A 19,837-nucleotide genomic window follows, 5' to 3' on the forward strand; every position below is an offset into this window, starting at 1 on the left:
CCACTAGTTCATTAGCTAATTCGTAATATGTACCAATTCCAGTTGGATCCCAGTGCTACGACTTAACTAAACTAAATTACTGCCTTCCTGAGGACAAATAGGTACTTATTCAGATGCTAAAACACGCATACTTCACATCCGAAGTCATCACAAAATTTACAAGAAATTAAAAAGAAACTTTTCTGAAGGCGGTAGAAGTTAGACTCTTGGCAAAATCTTGCTCATTCTGCTTTTTGTATATTCCGTGACTTTGTTTCGTGACGTGGTGACATTTTTTCGTTCTGTAATTCAATTTGACAAATTATTTCATGGGTTGATGTAACACACATATATTTATACTGAGAACTTTTATCAGCTAAAAGCTTCCGACCGGAATTTAGAAGGGTAAATGGTTCATATGATTAGTTTCTTAATTTCAAGAAAGATCGTATCATAAATACACCTATACGGTGTAACTATACCATACTTACAGTAGATATTTTAAACTTTCCACACTTCTAGGTAATTATATTTGTCGATGAAATAAAGTGCTAAATAAGTTATTTCCTGATAGTCTAGTAATTTTTTGCAAGTAAATAGACCCTTTTTGTATAATTATTTGGGAGTGGGTATTGGTAGTAAAAATCGAAAATTTAAGGACTCCAACTCTGTTATATTAGCTGTCGTCTTGATTTATGCCTATTTTCAACATACTGTTTCGATAAAAAATATGTAATTTAAAAATCTCTTCAGAATAAATTACAAGTAAAAAAGAGAAAATTTCAGAAGGAAGGTAAGTGGATTAAATCATTACCAAATATTTTTTTAATAGTACAAGATTTAACATTAAATTTATGATATTCTAAGCGCATTTTGTGGTTTTGTACACATATTTTATGTGTGGATTTTTTTTAAATGTGCGAGTATATTATGCATTGAAACGTTCTACAGTCGTATAGTATTTTTTAGCATGCAAGTACGTGCTGAAGAAGAGGAATAGAATCGTGACAGAGCAGCCATAAATTCACCAGTAAACTCAGGTTATCAATTTACCACTAAATCACTTTTTTGTATAACACGATATATGAATATGTAGGTACCTAATGGCTATCCAATTTCTGATAGTTTATATGAATACGTAAGTACATTATGGCTTATCCTTTTGTTAATATATACATATAGTACCGAGGTAAAAAAAATGGAATCAAGGTGTGACAGAGCAGGGAATGCAAGGTTGGACCTCATCGCTGAAAGATAACTACATGTTAAATATGTATAATATTTTTGGTGAATGTGAATTTCGAGTTTTTTAGGCAAAATTCAGTCAGCCGAGTTTTGAATCAATAGACTTTGGGGTATTTATTTAAATTAAAATAATTTCAATTTTAATGATGAGTCTGTCAAATAGAAAATCATTCATCAAAAAAAATTAAAAGCTGACAAAATAACTGAATAAACTGGTATTCGGCCTTGAATGTAATATCATATAAATATATAATTTACATTATAATATATGAAAAATTATATACATGTATATATATATATATATATATATATATATATATATATATATATATATATATATATATATATATATATATATATATATATATATATATATATATATATATATATATATATATATATATATATATATATATATATATATATATATATATATATATATATATATATATATATATATTATATATATACATATTTTACAATGTAATTTATCTCTAGTCATGGGTCGTGCTTAGTGAGGCGTTCAAAATTACAATAAGCAATAAATAAATAATACTATTCGTTTCTCCGAATTGACTTGAATGTAATTACACCCTTTGCATACGTCACTATACTACTTTATCACGTTTAATATTTATTACAGAAATTACAAGCCTAAATTATTTTTATGCTTTTCGTTGGTTGGAATTATCACACTTTTACTGACATATTAATTCAAATAACTTTCACTAATACCAAAAAAAAAGCATTTAAAATTTAGCAATTAAAATTAATTTATCAAAAATATATTGTAAACACGAAGATTTTGCACAAGAAAAATCTAGTCATTTGTTTTAATTCGCACATCGAAAATTTCCTAATACTGTTTCATTATAAGAAATAAGAACATTAATAAGATAATTGCCGGATTATGTTTCTTTACTTTTCATAGACGAATACCATCACGTACTAAGACCTTCGCAAAAAGCATTCTCTCGGTTCTTTGTAGAAATAAGTATGTAATAAGAATACTTAGATAATAAAAGGATGCAATGGAATGTTATTAGAAACGAGAAAATATATACAGACGTTGAGTAGAGTAAATTTCTACTGGCTAATGAAATATATTGTATACTTACAGATATAATGAAACCTTGCGTTGAAAAAGAACTTATTCAGTTCAAATTATTTGTATATGAAAAACATATGAATGTTCTGATTAAAAAATTAAGCTCATGACATTATATTTTAGGTTTTTATGAAATTTAATTTTATGTGTTCATCTAGTTAGAAGTATTTTATCTGATCATAGCGATGTATTTTTTTTTATAAAATACTTAACTACGTTGGCTTATATTTTGTGTAACTTGAAAGTGATCGAAACGTCGTATTTTCACAGATATTTATTTCCCGATATATCAATTAAGATAAAAACAATGTGCCAAAAATAAAATCACTGTGAAACAAATTTCATCATACTGTTAATGTCAATCATATAATAAAAATAAACATGGGGGAAATTTTAAAGTAGAATATTAATAATTAATCTAGTTTCATGTATCACTCAATTGTGGGTGCTTTGCCAATAAATAAAAATATATAGTTTTGTGTTATTTAAAAAAAAATCATAAATAAATTATTCGTGAGTTTGTGGTAATAGAAATGCATATGAAATATGTTCTACGTTGCAATGCCCTTTAAAGTTTTTTTTCCAGTAAGTAAAAAGGTTAATATAATCTAAATAGTGTTTATCCATACATGCTTGAAAGGGTAGTGTTTATCCATACATGCTAATAAACTAATAAACAGATCGTAAGTTTTACATTCAGTATACATTAATTTTTAAACTTTTTTTATAATATATCACTACTTATTTTAAAAATTTAAAAAGGTCTTATTAAAAACCCGTCAGAAAAAATATTAAAACCCATTGAAATGGTAAACCTATTGTGAAGGTAAATTATTACGGTCACTGTTAATTACAGAGCACGTGTTTTAGAATAATAAAAATAAATATATATTAAGTCTTTATTTTCACCATTCAAAATGCAACCGTGCTTTATGTGTTAAAAAAAGAGAACATAGTACATAAAGCTAATTAAGAAATTTCCTTTAATTTGCTTGAGAACTGTGCCAGTTCTCATATTAATTTTAAATGCACTTGAAAATTTCACTTTATTTCTCATTCGATTGCAATATCTTACTTTATCGAAGTTACAATTGATTGGAATAAAAGGAATAAATAATAATAACAAATTTTAATAATATTTTGAATATATTTAAAATAATTATTATTTCCTTTAAAAATTAATGGACTGAATAAGATTTTTTTTAAGTAAGTAAAATTATTTTAGGCATTTATGTAAACTTTATTTATTATTAAATATGACAGTGAAAAAATCACTAATATTTATTTTACCCCCCTGGGAATCGAACCCGGGACCTCCAGAACGGTAGCCGAGCGTGCTGACTATTACACTACGGAGGCGGACTTAGTGATTTATATTAGTGATTTTTTCACTGTCATATTTATTCAATATTACCCTGGACTGGTACCTGAAGCGGAGGGCTGATCACCTTTCATTCATGTGTAAACGATCAAGATAATACTGCGTTTATATGACGCAGTGCCCTATGCACCATTGGGGTGCGGATAAGGGTTTTATTATTATTATTATTATTTATTATTAAATAATTTAAATGTAATGTAAGAAATATAAATTTAAGATCCATTTTAAACATTTATTAAAAACAACTTCAAAAAGATAAAATGCCTATTTTACATGAGAAATAAAAATATATAAAAAAAAACACAACAAAAAAATTGTCTTTTTTTTCGAAAAGCACAGCGTAACAAGAATATACTAAGATATTAAATAGGTAGAAATGTCTTGTTAATATATGAAAAACTACCGTTTTGCAACAGTATTAAACCACTATAAAAAGTGTTTACTTAAAAACTAATAAAACTCAAATTTACTTTAACACCACTTTTACTTTTGATTATTATATTTGAACCGTTTAACTTAACTTACCTTCATCATTAATACATATAAATAGAAACTAAGAATAGATTTACAAATTAACACAAAAAACACAATGATAAAGGTGATGATTTTGTGAAACTATTTAAATACAATAAAAATTGTTAAAACGAACAATCGTAGCAAAAAAACTATGCTATTTTTCCTTAAAATTAATTTTAAAAAACCATCTCAAATTTAATAAATTTTTGTTGTATTATTTTAAATGTTAAGATTATATAAGAATATCATGATTCTTTTTTTGTAGTATCAACTAAAATATTTAAATTGGTTAATTAAAATGGTTTTACGACTCGTCTCCAAATATCAACTTCATTCTTCCTACGGACGGACCAAAAAAAGATTGCATTATGACTATTTATCATATAAAATTTCGTATTTCCAAGTGATTTTCAATAATTACCATTCAATATTTGGTATTAGAATGTAACCGAAGTATTAATACTGTTTGTATTAATGCGCACTTCGGAATTGGTATTCGAAAATTAACATAGAATTATGGTGGGTCCAGAGACCAAATCGTATTTGGATTGTTACTTTGTTGAATTTTGGAGCTACCGCATTATTTAATTGAAATAATTATATAAGAGATTTAAATTAAATATCTGTATAACTTGTGTATTTATTTAATTTAATAACTATATATTATATTACTGAGAAAATTCTTTTTGACGATAAATTATATCGTTGAAATAACATTATATTCACAATTTTTTATTTGACAGAAATACTTGTAATTGCCAAGTAAAATTTTAATTAAAATGTAAAGGTGTTAACACAAAGTGACTACCAAATCAAAATTAATGAAATTATATTCACAAAAATAAGCATACATCCATTCCACAAAGACTTGAATTAATTAAGAAGATTACCCAGAAGAGAATAGAATGCGACAACACTCTGTCTTTGCAAACATTCTTCGCCTCTTCTACGTTCATGCATCTCCTCATACATACCCGCCGAATGTTTCGAATCCTAACTTGACCGCTTTCAAGTATTTGGCATACCTGATAGTGCCAAGTTTTTCTCGGTCTTCCTCTGCTCCTTTTTCCAATTACATTCGCCTCATAAATTTGTTTTACCGATTCTTTCCACACTCATTCGTTCTACATGCCCAAACTATCTCAGCTATAAAATTATATATATATATATATATATATATATATATATATATATATATATATATATATATATATATATATATATATATATATATATATATATATATATTATAATTTTATAGCTGAGATAGCACACCTATTGGAAAAACTGACTCACTGAATCGGTGATTCTATCCCAACCCAAATGATGTGAGATCGCTTTTGGTATTATTTGATAGTTGATAGTTGACGTAATTTACTTTGTATAACTGTTATTTCAGTTTGTACGTTATATACCAAATAAGTGCGATGTATTTAATCTAGGTTAAGAGAGAAAAATATTTTTTATATATTTGATTTAAAACGGTATAATGAAAAAAGAAATAAGTTCAACTGTGAAGAACAAATATTTTGTAAACTATATATCTGCGAAAAAGAATTTAATAAATCCTTACATGTACAACAATATTTGCAGAAAAGAAAATTCCTGTGCATCAATTACATGTGGAAGTTGACGTTTTATCTAAGCAGTGAAGAAAATTTTATCATAACTTCTATTCGGCAAAAAAAATCTAATATTAATCACATTTTCGTTTTTTTTATTGGTCAGGTTAGGAGTCGTAACAATCGGCGGGTATGTATGAGGAGATGCATGAACGTGGAAGAGGCGAAGAATGTTTGCAAGGATGTGGCGCTCTATTCTCTCTGCCTACCCCTGCGGGGAAGCGGCGTGATGGTTAGTTAGTTAGTTAGTTTAGTTTTTTTTCGGTATCATTTGCTTCCTGACGATACTGATTCGACAGCCTACTTAAAAATCCCAAATTCGTTAGAAATAAAAGTTCAAAGTAACTTTTTCAGTTATACAGTGAAACCTCTCATAACGAACATAATTCGTATCAGAATCTTTCTCGTTTAGTGAAACATTCGTTAAACGGAACTTTTTTGTTTTGACTGGCGTGGAAGTCCCGGCTCACAAGTTAATGTCGTGAAAAAGGGACTAGCCCTTTCTCTGTAACTCGTTATGCGATATGTCGCTCGTTAAGGGAGCGACTTTTTCACTTTTTTGTTGTTGCTCGTCATGCAAATAACTCGTCACGAGAGATCCTCGTTATGAGAGGTTCCACTGTTTACATATATTTTTAACTAGTCAACTTTTCACTGTAATTATAATATTTTAATATTACAACATTTTGAGTGTGTCTAAATACTTGTTCACTAAATCTGGATTATCTCCAATTACAAATAAATAAATTATCTGGTCAAATTATAAGCTTAAATAATAAAAATGAAAATGATATTTTCTGGCGTTTCTCAGGTGTGTGATTATAATCCAGGATTCGGACCTCACATACTAATTAAAGAGTTTTTGCTTCATAAAAATATTCTTTTCATCTCACCAATAGATGTCTCTAGTGAAGTTCTAGTGATTCAAGAATAATGTTTTAAAATTGGTTCATATATATATATATATATATATATATATATATATAGAACTTCCAAGAAGTTGAGTGGTGTGGTTGTCAATAATGGGTAGAATTGGTGAATGTTACACGTGTATAAAGTGATCACTTAAACCAGCCTATGACGGTCGTCAGCCCCGTAAATGCCCAGACTTCCATATTCTTCTTCATCTTTGATGAGATGTCGAAAAAAAATACTTTTAATTAAAAATAATTATTTCGAATATTTCAGTTTTTTCAATTGAAGTTATTTCTCAAACTTTTTATACTGTCTATCCTAGAGACAAAATCATAAAACACTCATGATGTCTGTCTTCCCAGTTATGGGCTTATGTAGATGCAGGTACGTGACGTGTAGGTATAGGAAAATACTACAATACCTACTCAGCTGTCCAAACTCAAAACACAGTAAGGGACATTTTTTGTAGTACGTTTTTATTGCATTTTTGGACTAAGTAGATTCTACTTAGTCCAAAAATGCAAAAAAACGTGCTATAAAAAAAAGGCCCTTACTGTGTTTTAAGTTTGGACAGCCGTACTCTCTACGCAACCTTGTAATATCGTTAGTTTTATTGACTTGTTATTTATAACTATTCAATGGAATCACATTGAAATTATATTACATACATAACTAAACAGATGTTCAATAATATATTTATTTATAAGCATTACGTCCGCCTCCGTAGTGTAATGGTCAGCACGCTCGGTAGCCGTTCTGGAGGTCCCGGGTTCGATTCCCAAGGGGGGTAAAATAAATATAAGTGATTTTTTCACTGTAATATTTATTCAATATTACCCTGGACTGGTACCTGAAGCGGAGGGCTGATCACCTTTCCTTCATGTGTAAACGATCAAGATAACACTGAGTTTATATGTCGCAGTGCCCTATGCACCATTGGGGTGCGGGTAAGGGTTTTTAAAAAAAAGGCATTATTACACAGACGGAGAAAAGCCATAATATAAGAAGTTTTATATGTTAATATGTTAAGTTTTATATATTACATTATTGCATTGAAATGCAACGAAAAGACAACATTTTGTGTGTCCAAATCTTGTTCAAAATCTGGGTTTTTCCAAATAGGAGTTGTTTTTACTTTTTGACATATCAACATAGATGAAGAATATGGAAGTCTGTAAACACAGTATTAGCTAAATAAAAGCTTTCTCAAATCAACCATAGATTCTGCCGCAAACTCAAATAAGAAGCGACATGAGATTTATGATATATGTTTGAGTTCCAAATTTTTGAGTAGTGTGGATGTCAATCATGGCTAGAATGGTGAATGTTACGCGTGTATAAAATGATCACTCAACCAACCTATGACAGGTAATAAGACCTGTAAATGCCTAGACTTTCATAATATTTTTCATCTATGTTGAGATGCCAAAAATAACTCATTGTTTTTGTAAGGATTCAAACCTTTATTACGAAATCTTACAAAATGGTAATGTATTTAAAATCCGACTTTATTTTTTTCCTTCGTCATTGATTTGGTTTTTGAAAGTAACAAACAACCTGGTATATTTTTACGACTCTACAGCGTCAATACCGTTACATTAAAATTATTTGAATTAATTAAATTAGTATTTTGCAAAAAAAAATCCTTCTGTCATACAGAAATACCCGTGTACACCCACACGAATTGCACATCACATTTCGAGATACGTAGAACTCGTATCACTAATCTAAAGGCAGAGCTGCGTGCTTAGCGCATTTATTTTCCCGGCATTTTCATTAATTGTCCTCAAATTATGTGTTATTATACTCAAGGATCTTTTATTTTCCTGTTATTAAGCTTAATTTACGTTTCCGTGATATATGGATTTTTTGTATATTACGTATGTTATCATTAACAGGCTGAAAGCGCCCATATAGTTTTAACCCTCATAACTTGAGCCATAGCACATTAAAAAAACATTTTCAAAATATGTACATATACATATCGTAGTCGTACAGGAGAAAGTGACCAACTACCAAAACGCAAAATGCTCAGGAGGGCCATTTAAGTCACTTTTGCTCGGCAAAAAAATAAACACCAATGCAGGTAGTCATTTTTAACAAGTCAATATATTATACTTACAAGTTTCAAATCCTTTGGGTTTTTTTCAGGGCAATATTAAGCTAGTAAGATATCAAATAGTCAAAGATTACGTTTTTGTAAAACAATGCACTTGGTCACTTTCTCCTGTATGACTACGATATGTCTTGGGCACAGCAAAAATCCCTTCAGGTCCAGTATTAGTTAAGTCGCAACTTAATTATCTCTAAATCCTGGCAACATTTTACGTAATTGATTTTTGTCTGAAAACACCGCTTTCGCATTGAAAAAATATGATTTTTCGAAATAATTATACAGTTTTTAAAAGACAGGAGTTATTAAGAGGTTATTGAGTAAAAAAAATGTTTTTCTATTTATATTCCAAAAAAAAACAAAAAATATCCAATATGCATTTTTTAAAACAATCGGGCGTGAACAGACATGTGACCTCTTCGATGGTCTCCGGTGAGATGAATTCTGGGTTTGAGAATATTCCCTCAATATATTATTTACTGTCCTCTGAATCGTTTTATCACCGAATAATGCAGCATTATTTTGATCGTTAATTACGCACTTCAAAGGTTAGTAGGGGTATTAAGCACACATTACACTATAAAAACAGTTATATTAATGCTGAACCAATCGGGAATCAAACACAAGACCTAGTGCATGACAAAACATGACAACCATTGCCTACTAAAACGGATAAAAATTGTTTACCAGAAATGTTAAAAAATATATTTATTATTTTTTTTTTCAAAATAACTCAATGGCCATTTTGGAATCAAGCAAAGAAATAACTGATATTTACTCGTATTTTTGTTGGGAATTGTAAAACCAAAACTATTAACACACTTTTTATATGTATTTTTTAAAACGTCGAAAACAGTCGAACGTTTTCATGTTTAATATATATAAGTTCAACATTTTGAGTGTGTCCAAATACTTGTTCACAAAATCTGGATTATCTCCAATTACAGGAGTTAATAAAAAATAAATAAATAAATAAAAAATATGATAAGTTCAGTTTAGTCCGTATAACACAGGGTAATATATTTTATTTCTTCATTGTGGGCAGAGTACAGCAAAGAGGGGGTACATTTAACCATCTGCTTTCCAAGGAGATTCTGTATAGAGGGTGGCATGACTCACCAAGGGAGAAGTGACGTCACGGGTTACATCATTCGGAGAGTTTTATTTCGCTCAGAAATATACTAATATTAGGAAAAGATCTCGAGTAAATAAAAATCCCATGACGTGCAAATAGTATTGTCACGATTTTTTAGCAATAAGAAAGTAAAACATTTTTAAGAAAAAGAGAATAATAAAATACGTACCCATATATAAAATTTTAGCTACTTAGGTACTGCTATTTAGTAGCTAGAAAACCAGATCTAAGCTCGTAGTATGTAATTATTATATTTCGTACTGTACTTTAAAATATTTGAAAGAACGTTTTAATAATATAAATAACTTGAATCCGGTTTTTAACGATTTCATCGTCTTGTACAAGTCATGGATCTAGATAAATATTAATGCTTTGATCTAAGTGTACAATTATTATAATTATTGATCTATTAAAGCACAAGAAGTCTATTACCTTTCATAAAAAAACATTATAATCATTTTATTTCCGATATTATTTGCAATTTACATTAAACCTTAGTTAAATTATTGTCCTTTTAAGTTATGATAATTTATCATTCATTTGGCAATGATAAACATTTTAATATTCAGCGAATTATTCCAAAAATTAATTTTGATAAATTTTAACATTCTACGAATACTTCTTAACAAACAACCATTGTGTCAACAACGTTTATTGACACGATGAATAAGAAAACATATATGTAGATAGTAGGTGGAATACAATATTAAAGACATCACGTACATTACAAGTAGGTACCTTTGTGTAACTCTTTAACAATTTATAGAAGAATATACAATATATCATATAAGAGTATCGCTGTAAAGAAAACGCATGGCGTTGAAAAATACGCAACTTATTTTCAATAATCGGTATTTTAAATTGGTCCATTCGGAATTGCCATTTTTTCATATATTGGAACTACACCGTAATATTGTGTCTAAATATTGTATTGAAAATTCTGAACCATATCACTTTATAAAAACGAATAAATCTGTGATAAATGCACACAATCATTTGTCCAAATTTAATGGCGTTGCTGAATCATAAATCTTTATTTATCTTTATGAACCACTGAATATGAGAGTTCAGTGTACGTGAGGAAGTCTCTAAATAGTACTTTCAGTAATTTAGAAAACCGCGTCACAATGAGATACATATATTACTCATTCCTCGTACACCATCCTCTCAGGAGTGACTTAAATGACGTCATTCTTCATTAGGTAAATGAAGCAATGGTGATCATTCCGTATTTCCTTTCATTTTGTAACTGCTCAAAGGATATTGACTCAACTGAATATATGAGACTACAGGCATAATGGGGGTCTTAATTTTGTCAACCATTGAAAAATGGCGATGGTTTCTAATGAATATATTTGCTCAGCATATACAGGGTGGCGCAAAATAAATCCCCCTATCGGGAGATGTTATAATTTGTGAAAATGGCGTCCTACGTCAATCATATTTGATATTTGTGAACTAGACAGCTGAATTATACAAACAGATTCAGGATGGCGCAAAATTAATCATCCAATTTTGTTCATGAATAACTCTTCTAGAAAATAAAAAATATATATTTTGAGTAATGAAAATCTTTACTTGGACCTTTACAATTTTTTCCGTTAAGTGCAAAAGATGATATTCGTCAAGTGGCTGCCGCCAGTATTGATATACATTTGTGCCCGTTATCAATCTGTATACTTTGTATACTGCAACTGTTTAGTTCACAAATTTCAAATATGATTGACGTACGACGACATTAGCAAAAATTATAATATCTTTCGATAGGGTGATCAGCTTTGCGCCAACCTGTATGTGTATCATAATTTCTGTAAATAAAGTAAAATTTTAACATATCGCTCACTCCTTTCAAGAACGTCATAAATGAAAAAACCAGATTTTTCAGGAGAACGTTTTTAAAGTTTAAAAATATAATACAATGTTTTAAAAATAAATATCAAGCCACTTACCAAACTTTTAACTGTGCAACAGATCTTTTTAAGTAAAACCTGACGGTTCTTTCTCCATTTGAAAAATATTAAGTTTATTTGAAAAAATAATTCAACAATGCCTTTTCTTCAAAATGCAAAAACAACACTTTCTGCCCTGTAGCGGGTAAATATTAAGTTAAAAATATGCCTCTTTTGCTGGGATATAGTACATTTCCTGGGCATTCCGAAAACATGCACAACTGAAAATTGACGATTTTTGATTTATGACGTTCTTGAAAGGAGTGAGCGATATACGATTAGCAAACGCAAATATGCGCTCCACATGTGCAAGTCTTTTGATCTAATAAACCTGGTTTAAACTGAACTCGATACCTTTCGGTGTACTTTACTTTTTTTTATAATTAACTCACTCGGGGTAATGAAAAAGATATTAACATTTCTGTGCACGCAAAATGTGGTTCTTATCTCTGGTTTCGACAGATATTGTCAGTTTTTCAATACAAGTTTATTGATTAGACAAAGTAATAAACTCTTTTTCCTGCATTTGAGTATCGTGTGAGAGAATTCCGGTTCGATTTCCGACTGGATATATATGTAATTTTGCCTATTTTTAAATAATATTAATTATAAATTAATTATTTATTCATTAATAATTAATTCTTCTTCTCTCCCTTATATGGACCCAATGGTGCATAGGGTACTGCATCGCATAGAAGCAGTGTTCTGTTGATCGTTAAATACACGAAGGAAAGGTCATAAGTCTTCCGCTTCAGGTACCAGTCTAGAGTCATATTAAATAAATATTCCACCGAAAAATCACTAATATTGATTCTGACGCTCTTGAGAATCGAATCCGGGACCTCCAGTATGGTAGCCTAGCACGTTAACCAGTACTCTATTGAGGCGGACAATTATTAATTATCGATTGTTTAACGTCTGAAGCAGAAGACTTGCCATATACATATTTTTGGTGTAACTTATTTAATTTCAAAGTAATACATTTTTAGTGCAACGAAATGTCCTCGCGCTAAATTCATGTAGATAAGGATTTCTTTTAAAACTATTTGGTAGACTTTTTTTATTATGTTTAAGATAATTAAACTGATTAATAAAATTGATTGACATCTCTGATTAACTTATCAATCAAGTAACGTAAGTTATTTATTGCCTTTGATGAGAAACATTTTCAAATTTATCATCATTGGCAAATATCACCTGGATATTGCCATACATCATGACCTTATCCACATTGTTTTTTATTCATCCTTAGGTCGGATTATGGTCCCATGTTTAGTTACGAAAACTCTTATTCAGAGTTTTAAAGTTCCACTCTAAAACTAGAGTCAACACTGTACCAAAACTTGATTCATATTTTAACCTTCCCTCCCGGTGATGGATGTATTTACTAAAACTCGACTTTTAACTGAGATACGGAGTCAAAAATTATGTATTCCTCCGTAATATAATTATGTATTACATTAAAGTATTAAAATAAAAAGTTATTAATTTGCAGTGATAGAAATAAATAATTTGTGGAAAAATCGGGGATAAAATCACCAATACACAAACGTTTCTCAGTGTGCCGTGCTTTGCGTATACGCGCATATCGTCGCGTGTTTACTGCGCCAGTAATGCGCAGATCGTCTTTCGCGGCGGTCATGTCGCTACACTAGCTATTGAGGCTACTTGCGATGTATTTTTTTCTAGTTCTCAGATTACCAGAGCTAACATAACAATTTTTTTATATTTCAACTTCAACTATGGTCAATAACAGCTACATTTAGGAATATTTACATTTTTCCCGTTTTTAAACCACATTTTCATATGGTGTACAAAATACATATCACCGTTATACGCGGAAGTTTTATGGCACCGTAAGGGAAAGGTTAATAACGGGTTAACTAGGTCTACAAAAATCGTATGTAATTGAAATATTTGTACATGCAATAAGAACACATTTTTTATATACATAAAATTGTTTTCTTAAATTTATCCTACACCCAAAAGGATTTCGGCGAGTATTCTTGAATATACAATGTGTGCACAAACCGTAACAAGCAATTATTGAGCCACACATGGTGGATCACATATTGAACATTTGATGTCGAAAATACTGCTAGATGGTTGACGAGCTGTATTGCTGAAAAACGTTACAAGCCCCTTAAAAAAGTTGATTATGAGAGAGGAGAAAAAACCTGTAATACGTTATTTTACGTGCGGATATTTAAAATATTTTTTTACACACAATTTACATCGAGTGAAACGATACGTTCTTCTTATTGTGATTTTATTTTGTATGTATGGTGTTTATTAATAGTCCGTTGAAAAGCAACAGCTGAATAAATTTATTAAAATATGTATAAAACAAAAGAAGTCGTGCACTGTATATTGGATTTTGGTTAATTTTAAACTGATAAATATGTAGTATTATACTAGATTATTTTATTATTTCCGTGAATGTATGAATGTATGAATGAAAACCATTCATTATTAACTTGAAAATAATTAAGTGAATTTTAGAACCAATTTGTATGTTTGAACGAATCTAATTTTTCAAATATCTACTTATACAAATTTGAATGCTATTTTGAAGTTATGTCATGATATTTTTATACCGTATAAAGGAAGCACTCTTTCAAATGATTAAAATAAATACTAACTTTATAACTAACCATCGCGCCGCTATCCCGCAGAGGTAGGCTATCTGCCTAGAATTCTCTCTGAATAGAACGCCACACCACTCTGTGTTTGCAAACATTCTTCGCCTCTTCCACGTTCATGAATCTCCTCATACATACCCGCCGATTGTTTCGTAAATAAATACTTATGTGGAAATTAACGGTAGGGACTGACCTCCACATTTCGCCGTAACGTAACGCGTTACGATGCGAGCATTCAGGCAGTCAGTACAGCGAGCCGTGCGCTCCATCCATAGTTTCGGATGCTCGCTGATGCTCGCCGCGAGCGATGTTACGACGTTACGTTACGACGAAATGATCCGGTCAGTCCCCACCTTTATGTTTCATGCTTGTATGTTTTCGATTAAAGAGTTAAAGTATTGTTTAAAAATTATGTCTAAGATAATGTACTCGTAGCGGCATCGTCAAAGGAAAATCGCGTGCATTTTGTTGATATTACCACCGATTGATAATGAGGAAGCAGAAGTTAATGCAAGTTCGCACTGTAAGTACCTGGTTATTTCATAGAAAATACGTGCAACAGCTCGAATGTAAAAACCCGGCATTTGGCAGCCATGCGGCGTTATACTCTCAAATCTAAACAACTTTCTTTTTTGTAAACACATTTCGTAAAAACACCTCCATGTATCGGCCGGGCCGAGCAGCCGTGTGTTTTATCTTTCGGCCCATCAAAAAACGAAACCGCATAGAAAAAGATTACAATCTAAACGCGTTGGTTGTATTGAGATATCAATTCCGAAAGGCATCTGGACGCATTTCAAACAGATCGAATGATCATTTGATCATTCTACAAATGACATTAAATAACTTTATTGATACAATTGAGTTAGTGACTATTGGAACATTTTTTTTTTGACATCTCAACATAAATGAAGAAGAATATTAGAAGAAGTCTGGGCATTTACGGGGCTTACGGCCGTCATAGGCTGATTTAAGTGATACTTTATACACGTGTAACATTCACTGATTCTACCCATGATTGACAACCACACTACTGAATTTTTTTGAAAATTCTTTATATATGATCCAATTTTGAAACATTGTACAAGAATTGTATATCAAAGGTATTCCAGATTTGTAAACAAGTATTTGTACACACTCAAAATGTTGTTACTCTTGGAACAGTTATTTTTAATGGAAATTTCTGGTACTCATTTATTTAACACATTTACTGATTATTCACACATTTGGTAATAATCCCATTACACGTGCAGTTTTGAATATACATTATACAAAAATTACTACATACACGAATTACAAAATAAATCATGGGTCAAAATAAAAGAGGAAAAGAAAGTAATAAAGAATATAAAAACCATTTAAGCCGTTAAAAACGAACTCTCTTAGTTTGAGACAGATTTTGTTTTGAATATTGAACAAAGTCTTTTTATTTCTCAAAATAATTTAATTCAGATTTTACTAAAAAAATTACTATCTATTAATATATTATATCATACACTTATATTGTTATACAATCGACACATATGCAATAAAGGATAAAATATTAAAATTTGTTTTTTTTTCTTTCCATATGAAATATGTATATTACTGTATGTCTTTATTTGCACAATTTGTTACTGTGCAAATTAAATTAAATATGAGATTAATGTTATGATTTTAATCATTGTATTTTGTTGAACAATAATCGAGACAAAATTCATAAGGTAGGTTTGTATAAATACCTATTGTACAATTTGAGTATTTTATATAGGCTTCGCCGATTATACCTTTTGTAAAACGAAATAATTTTTATAATAATTTCGTTCATTCAAAAAAGTCTACACCTAGTTATTTAGTCACAAAAATTAAATGATTATCGCGAAAATAAATGTACTACTATAATACAAAGAATGTAATCAAACCGGTTTACTTTTTTAATTATTTAATCGTAATATGCTTGTACATACATCAGTTTCCCAGTCTTAGCCCATTTTGAAAGTTATTTATTAGTTACGTGTGACATAATAATAATAATTAAATGATGTTATTGAAGCCGGGATCCCCATAGAAACTATACAACCAACTGGAACGACAATTTATATGATGAAGGGGGTCGTCATTCGTCAGTAGCATTGTTTTATTGTTTCGCGTCACGGTCAACAGAAATAAAAATAAAAATTCGGCGTATTATTTTGAACAAAATGATAACATCGTTTCTTATCCTATCCGAAGCATATTAACTTCTACAATATATTGAATATAACCATTGATGTCCACCCAACTGTGAATGACAACTTACATTATAATAATAAACCGTAATAAATGTACATAATATGACTGGAACGGTTATATTTTATTACATATAACTTTAAACCTATGTTCCGTAGCCGGTTATTAAATAATATTGATTACTTTGGGATGATTTAATTAAATTTAAATTAGTTTTGCTCCAAATTACAGTGTCGGAGCGTAAGTGGATTCAGGGTTGTCCAATTTGTCCATTGAACCAGAATAATATATAATTACCGAAAGATTTATTCACGTATCTACATTTTTGCTATTGAGATGAGAACTTGAACACTGATTTCTCCGTAAAATTCGATGCACAAATATTTAAATACAAACAAGTTAAAATGCGTTATTGTGGTATCGTACAAGAATCAATAGTGAACAGGAAACGACAATTTAGACGCTTCCTTTCCTTCTATGTAACTTTATACGTTTCGCAAATAGCTATCGTAATAAAGTACACAATACGGGTTATGGTAGATATACAACTGTATATTACCTATTGTATGAAATTCTAAATCTAAATATCTGTGTTTCAAATCAAACGACATTTCAATTTACAATAATATGTAGGTGCTATCTCTGAGCACGTTGAAAGATAGATATCTTTGGTAATTCTGGGCGCTATTGATTTATTATCTGATAATAAACTTTTAAAATACACTATTCAATACTATTACGTTGTCCGTGTGCAAATATCTCATATATTCCTGTTCAAAGTTTTATATTTTATAATATTTATTCGTACTACACGCGTTTGATTATTTTAACTATCCTATTCATAATTGAATTAAAAAATGTTTGAATGCCAGGTTCTGTTATTTGTTGGTCTCATATTTTAAATTCTGATATTTTAATAATGTTCTAGCATTTGAAGCGTAATACCAATCACATTGTCTTCATTTGTGTGATTTTTAAAATCAAGGCACGACACAAATACAATATTTGATTTATTTTTGAAGGCTTATTTCGGACACTTTCAAAATAATAAATTCGTGTAGTATATTTACTTTAATAGGCGATAAGAATATTGAAGCGGAATGTGGCAACCTTGCAGGTAGGTAGATGTGAAGGAATGATAAACAACGAGTATGAACAAATATCATCTATCATTACAACAACTTAGAAGAGACCCGCACCTGTGTATATGGCCCGTATACGTATTTATATGTTTATTTCAACATTCGCAACTTGTGAAACAATTTGTCTTAGTTTTACCTTAGCCATATTGCGAACTGTATTCTTCACAGATCACGAGAACATCTCAATCGGCCTTGGGGAATGTCTTCGTTCACGGAATGTTATCCAGCATTTATCAATCGACAGTTAATTTATACTGTTATTTTTATTCACAATTTATATAAGTAGAAACTGCACAAAAACAACATTATATCACAACACTAGCCGGCGACTAACATACCGAGATTTGTATCACAACACTTGTAATAAAACAATTTGAATAATTTATTCGATTTTAGTAATTACTTTCAAAAGTCAAAGTTTAAACGCAATAATTTATTGAGTAAAATTTTTCCTTTTACGCACTAACGCGCATAATGAATTACAAACTGGTGAAGTACAAACGAAGTACAAAATGAAATAAATACTAAAAGTTTCAAATACTTATCATAATGGTGTAGGTAAGTTAGCATTTGTACAAAACAAACATGTTTTATAAGTATGTTTGTATACTATAGATAAGATATATTTTCTAGTCGCTCGAACTAGAATATTATTTGGTTTCATAAACAATACACATTTTTTTCACAAATGAGTATTAATATATGAAAAATAATTTAAGTGGTTCTAATAACTACACTAGATAAACCACAAAACTGGACAAGTTATCATTTAGCTGTGATCTGAGATCAAATAACATGTTACAATTCAATTTTGTATCTTGAATTTCGCGTGTTATTTCGATCGGAAAAATGTGACTGAATCGTTGTAAATTATCTTGAAATATTACATTATATTATGTTATGCAGTGACAGAAATCTGGGTTTGTATGCAGTTCCAATACCCTACTGATTCTCTGGCAAAAACAACCTGCCGCAAGGGACGAAACCATTCTAAAACCGCAAAATACTGATATTTTCAAACTCGCGGACTTTAGCGGGGCACCTCGCCGCGGACAATGCCCATTCCGGCGGACACTGCTATATTACTTTAATCGAATTCGTTCGCATTCATTATTATTTTACTGTGATGAGAGAGTGGCGAGACATCCCGACACACGACGCACGACACACAACACGCAGCGCGCGCGCCAAATCAATACTGCTGAATATGGTAAAATAATTTCCATTGCGCATGGCCGAAGCGAAACGTAATATGCGGCCAGCGGCGGCCGCGTCGCGCGGGTCGCGTTCGGCTGCGCTTTTCCGTCGCACTATTACGGAATATGTATCTATTATTATTATTATTAATATGTCGACACGGGATTTTCCTTCCTCCTCAGTTCCCAATCCGTCCTACTCCACAGATTGTGGGACTGAAATTCTCGTCTGTAGGTCGTGGGTCTATTCTTAAATACGCATTTAACTAAGAAACGGGTAATAACCGTCACGTCCATTTTTCAAATTTCCGCAACTAAAACGGATTTTTTCCCCTGGAAAATTTCACGCCATATTTTCTGGTTATAACTGCCATTGTATATATTTTTACGGAGCTTAGAAGTTACATTTTTATGTATTTAGTATGTACATGTATCATTCGAGGTTACATTCACAGCGCAATAATAGCCTAACCCACAAATTTGGAAATGAATAACTCGAAAATAGTAGACAAATTTCAAGTAATATTTTTTCAATGCATATTAATTCGATTTCGTTTATGAAATCTATGGTTTTTCAAACTGGCAACTCTAAATTTAATTGTAATTTATTTGTTTTCCGAATTTTAATTAGAATATTACGACCCAGTACTCGTTATGTCGCAACTTTATTTTCTCTAAATCCAGAC

At 30.4% G+C, this 19,837-nt stretch overlaps 1 protein-coding gene across 7 annotated transcripts in view; it reads right to left on the reverse strand.

The window, feature by feature from the left end:
* Positions 1-19,155, reverse strand: part of LOC148303237 (uncharacterized) — a 177,912-nt gene extending 158,757 nt beyond the window's left edge. For 2 of the 7 annotated variants that reach the window (XM_088270280.1, XM_088270285.1), the window contains exons 1-2: positions 18,843-19,155; positions 18,092-18,244 (exon numbers count right to left, since the gene is read on the reverse strand). In XM_088270280.1, the coding sequence (XP_088126406.1) occupies positions 18,092-18,100 (9 nt within the window). In that variant the 5' untranslated portion in view covers positions 18,101-18,244; positions 18,843-19,155. The remainder of the gene's footprint in view (positions 1-18,091; positions 18,245-18,842) is intronic. The other 5 variants (XM_088270282.1, XM_088270284.1, XM_088270281.1 and 2 more) reach the window with 5 other exon arrangements.
* Positions 19,156-19,837: the final 682 nt, after the last annotated feature.

Source organism: Brachycentrus maculatus, unplaced genomic scaffold, assembly GCF_059751285.1.
Source record: "Brachycentrus maculatus isolate JH-2025_06_01 unplaced genomic scaffold, ASM5975128v1 h1tg000378l, whole genome shotgun sequence".
Taxonomy (NCBI): domain Eukaryota; kingdom Metazoa; phylum Arthropoda; class Insecta; order Trichoptera; family Brachycentridae; genus Brachycentrus; species Brachycentrus maculatus.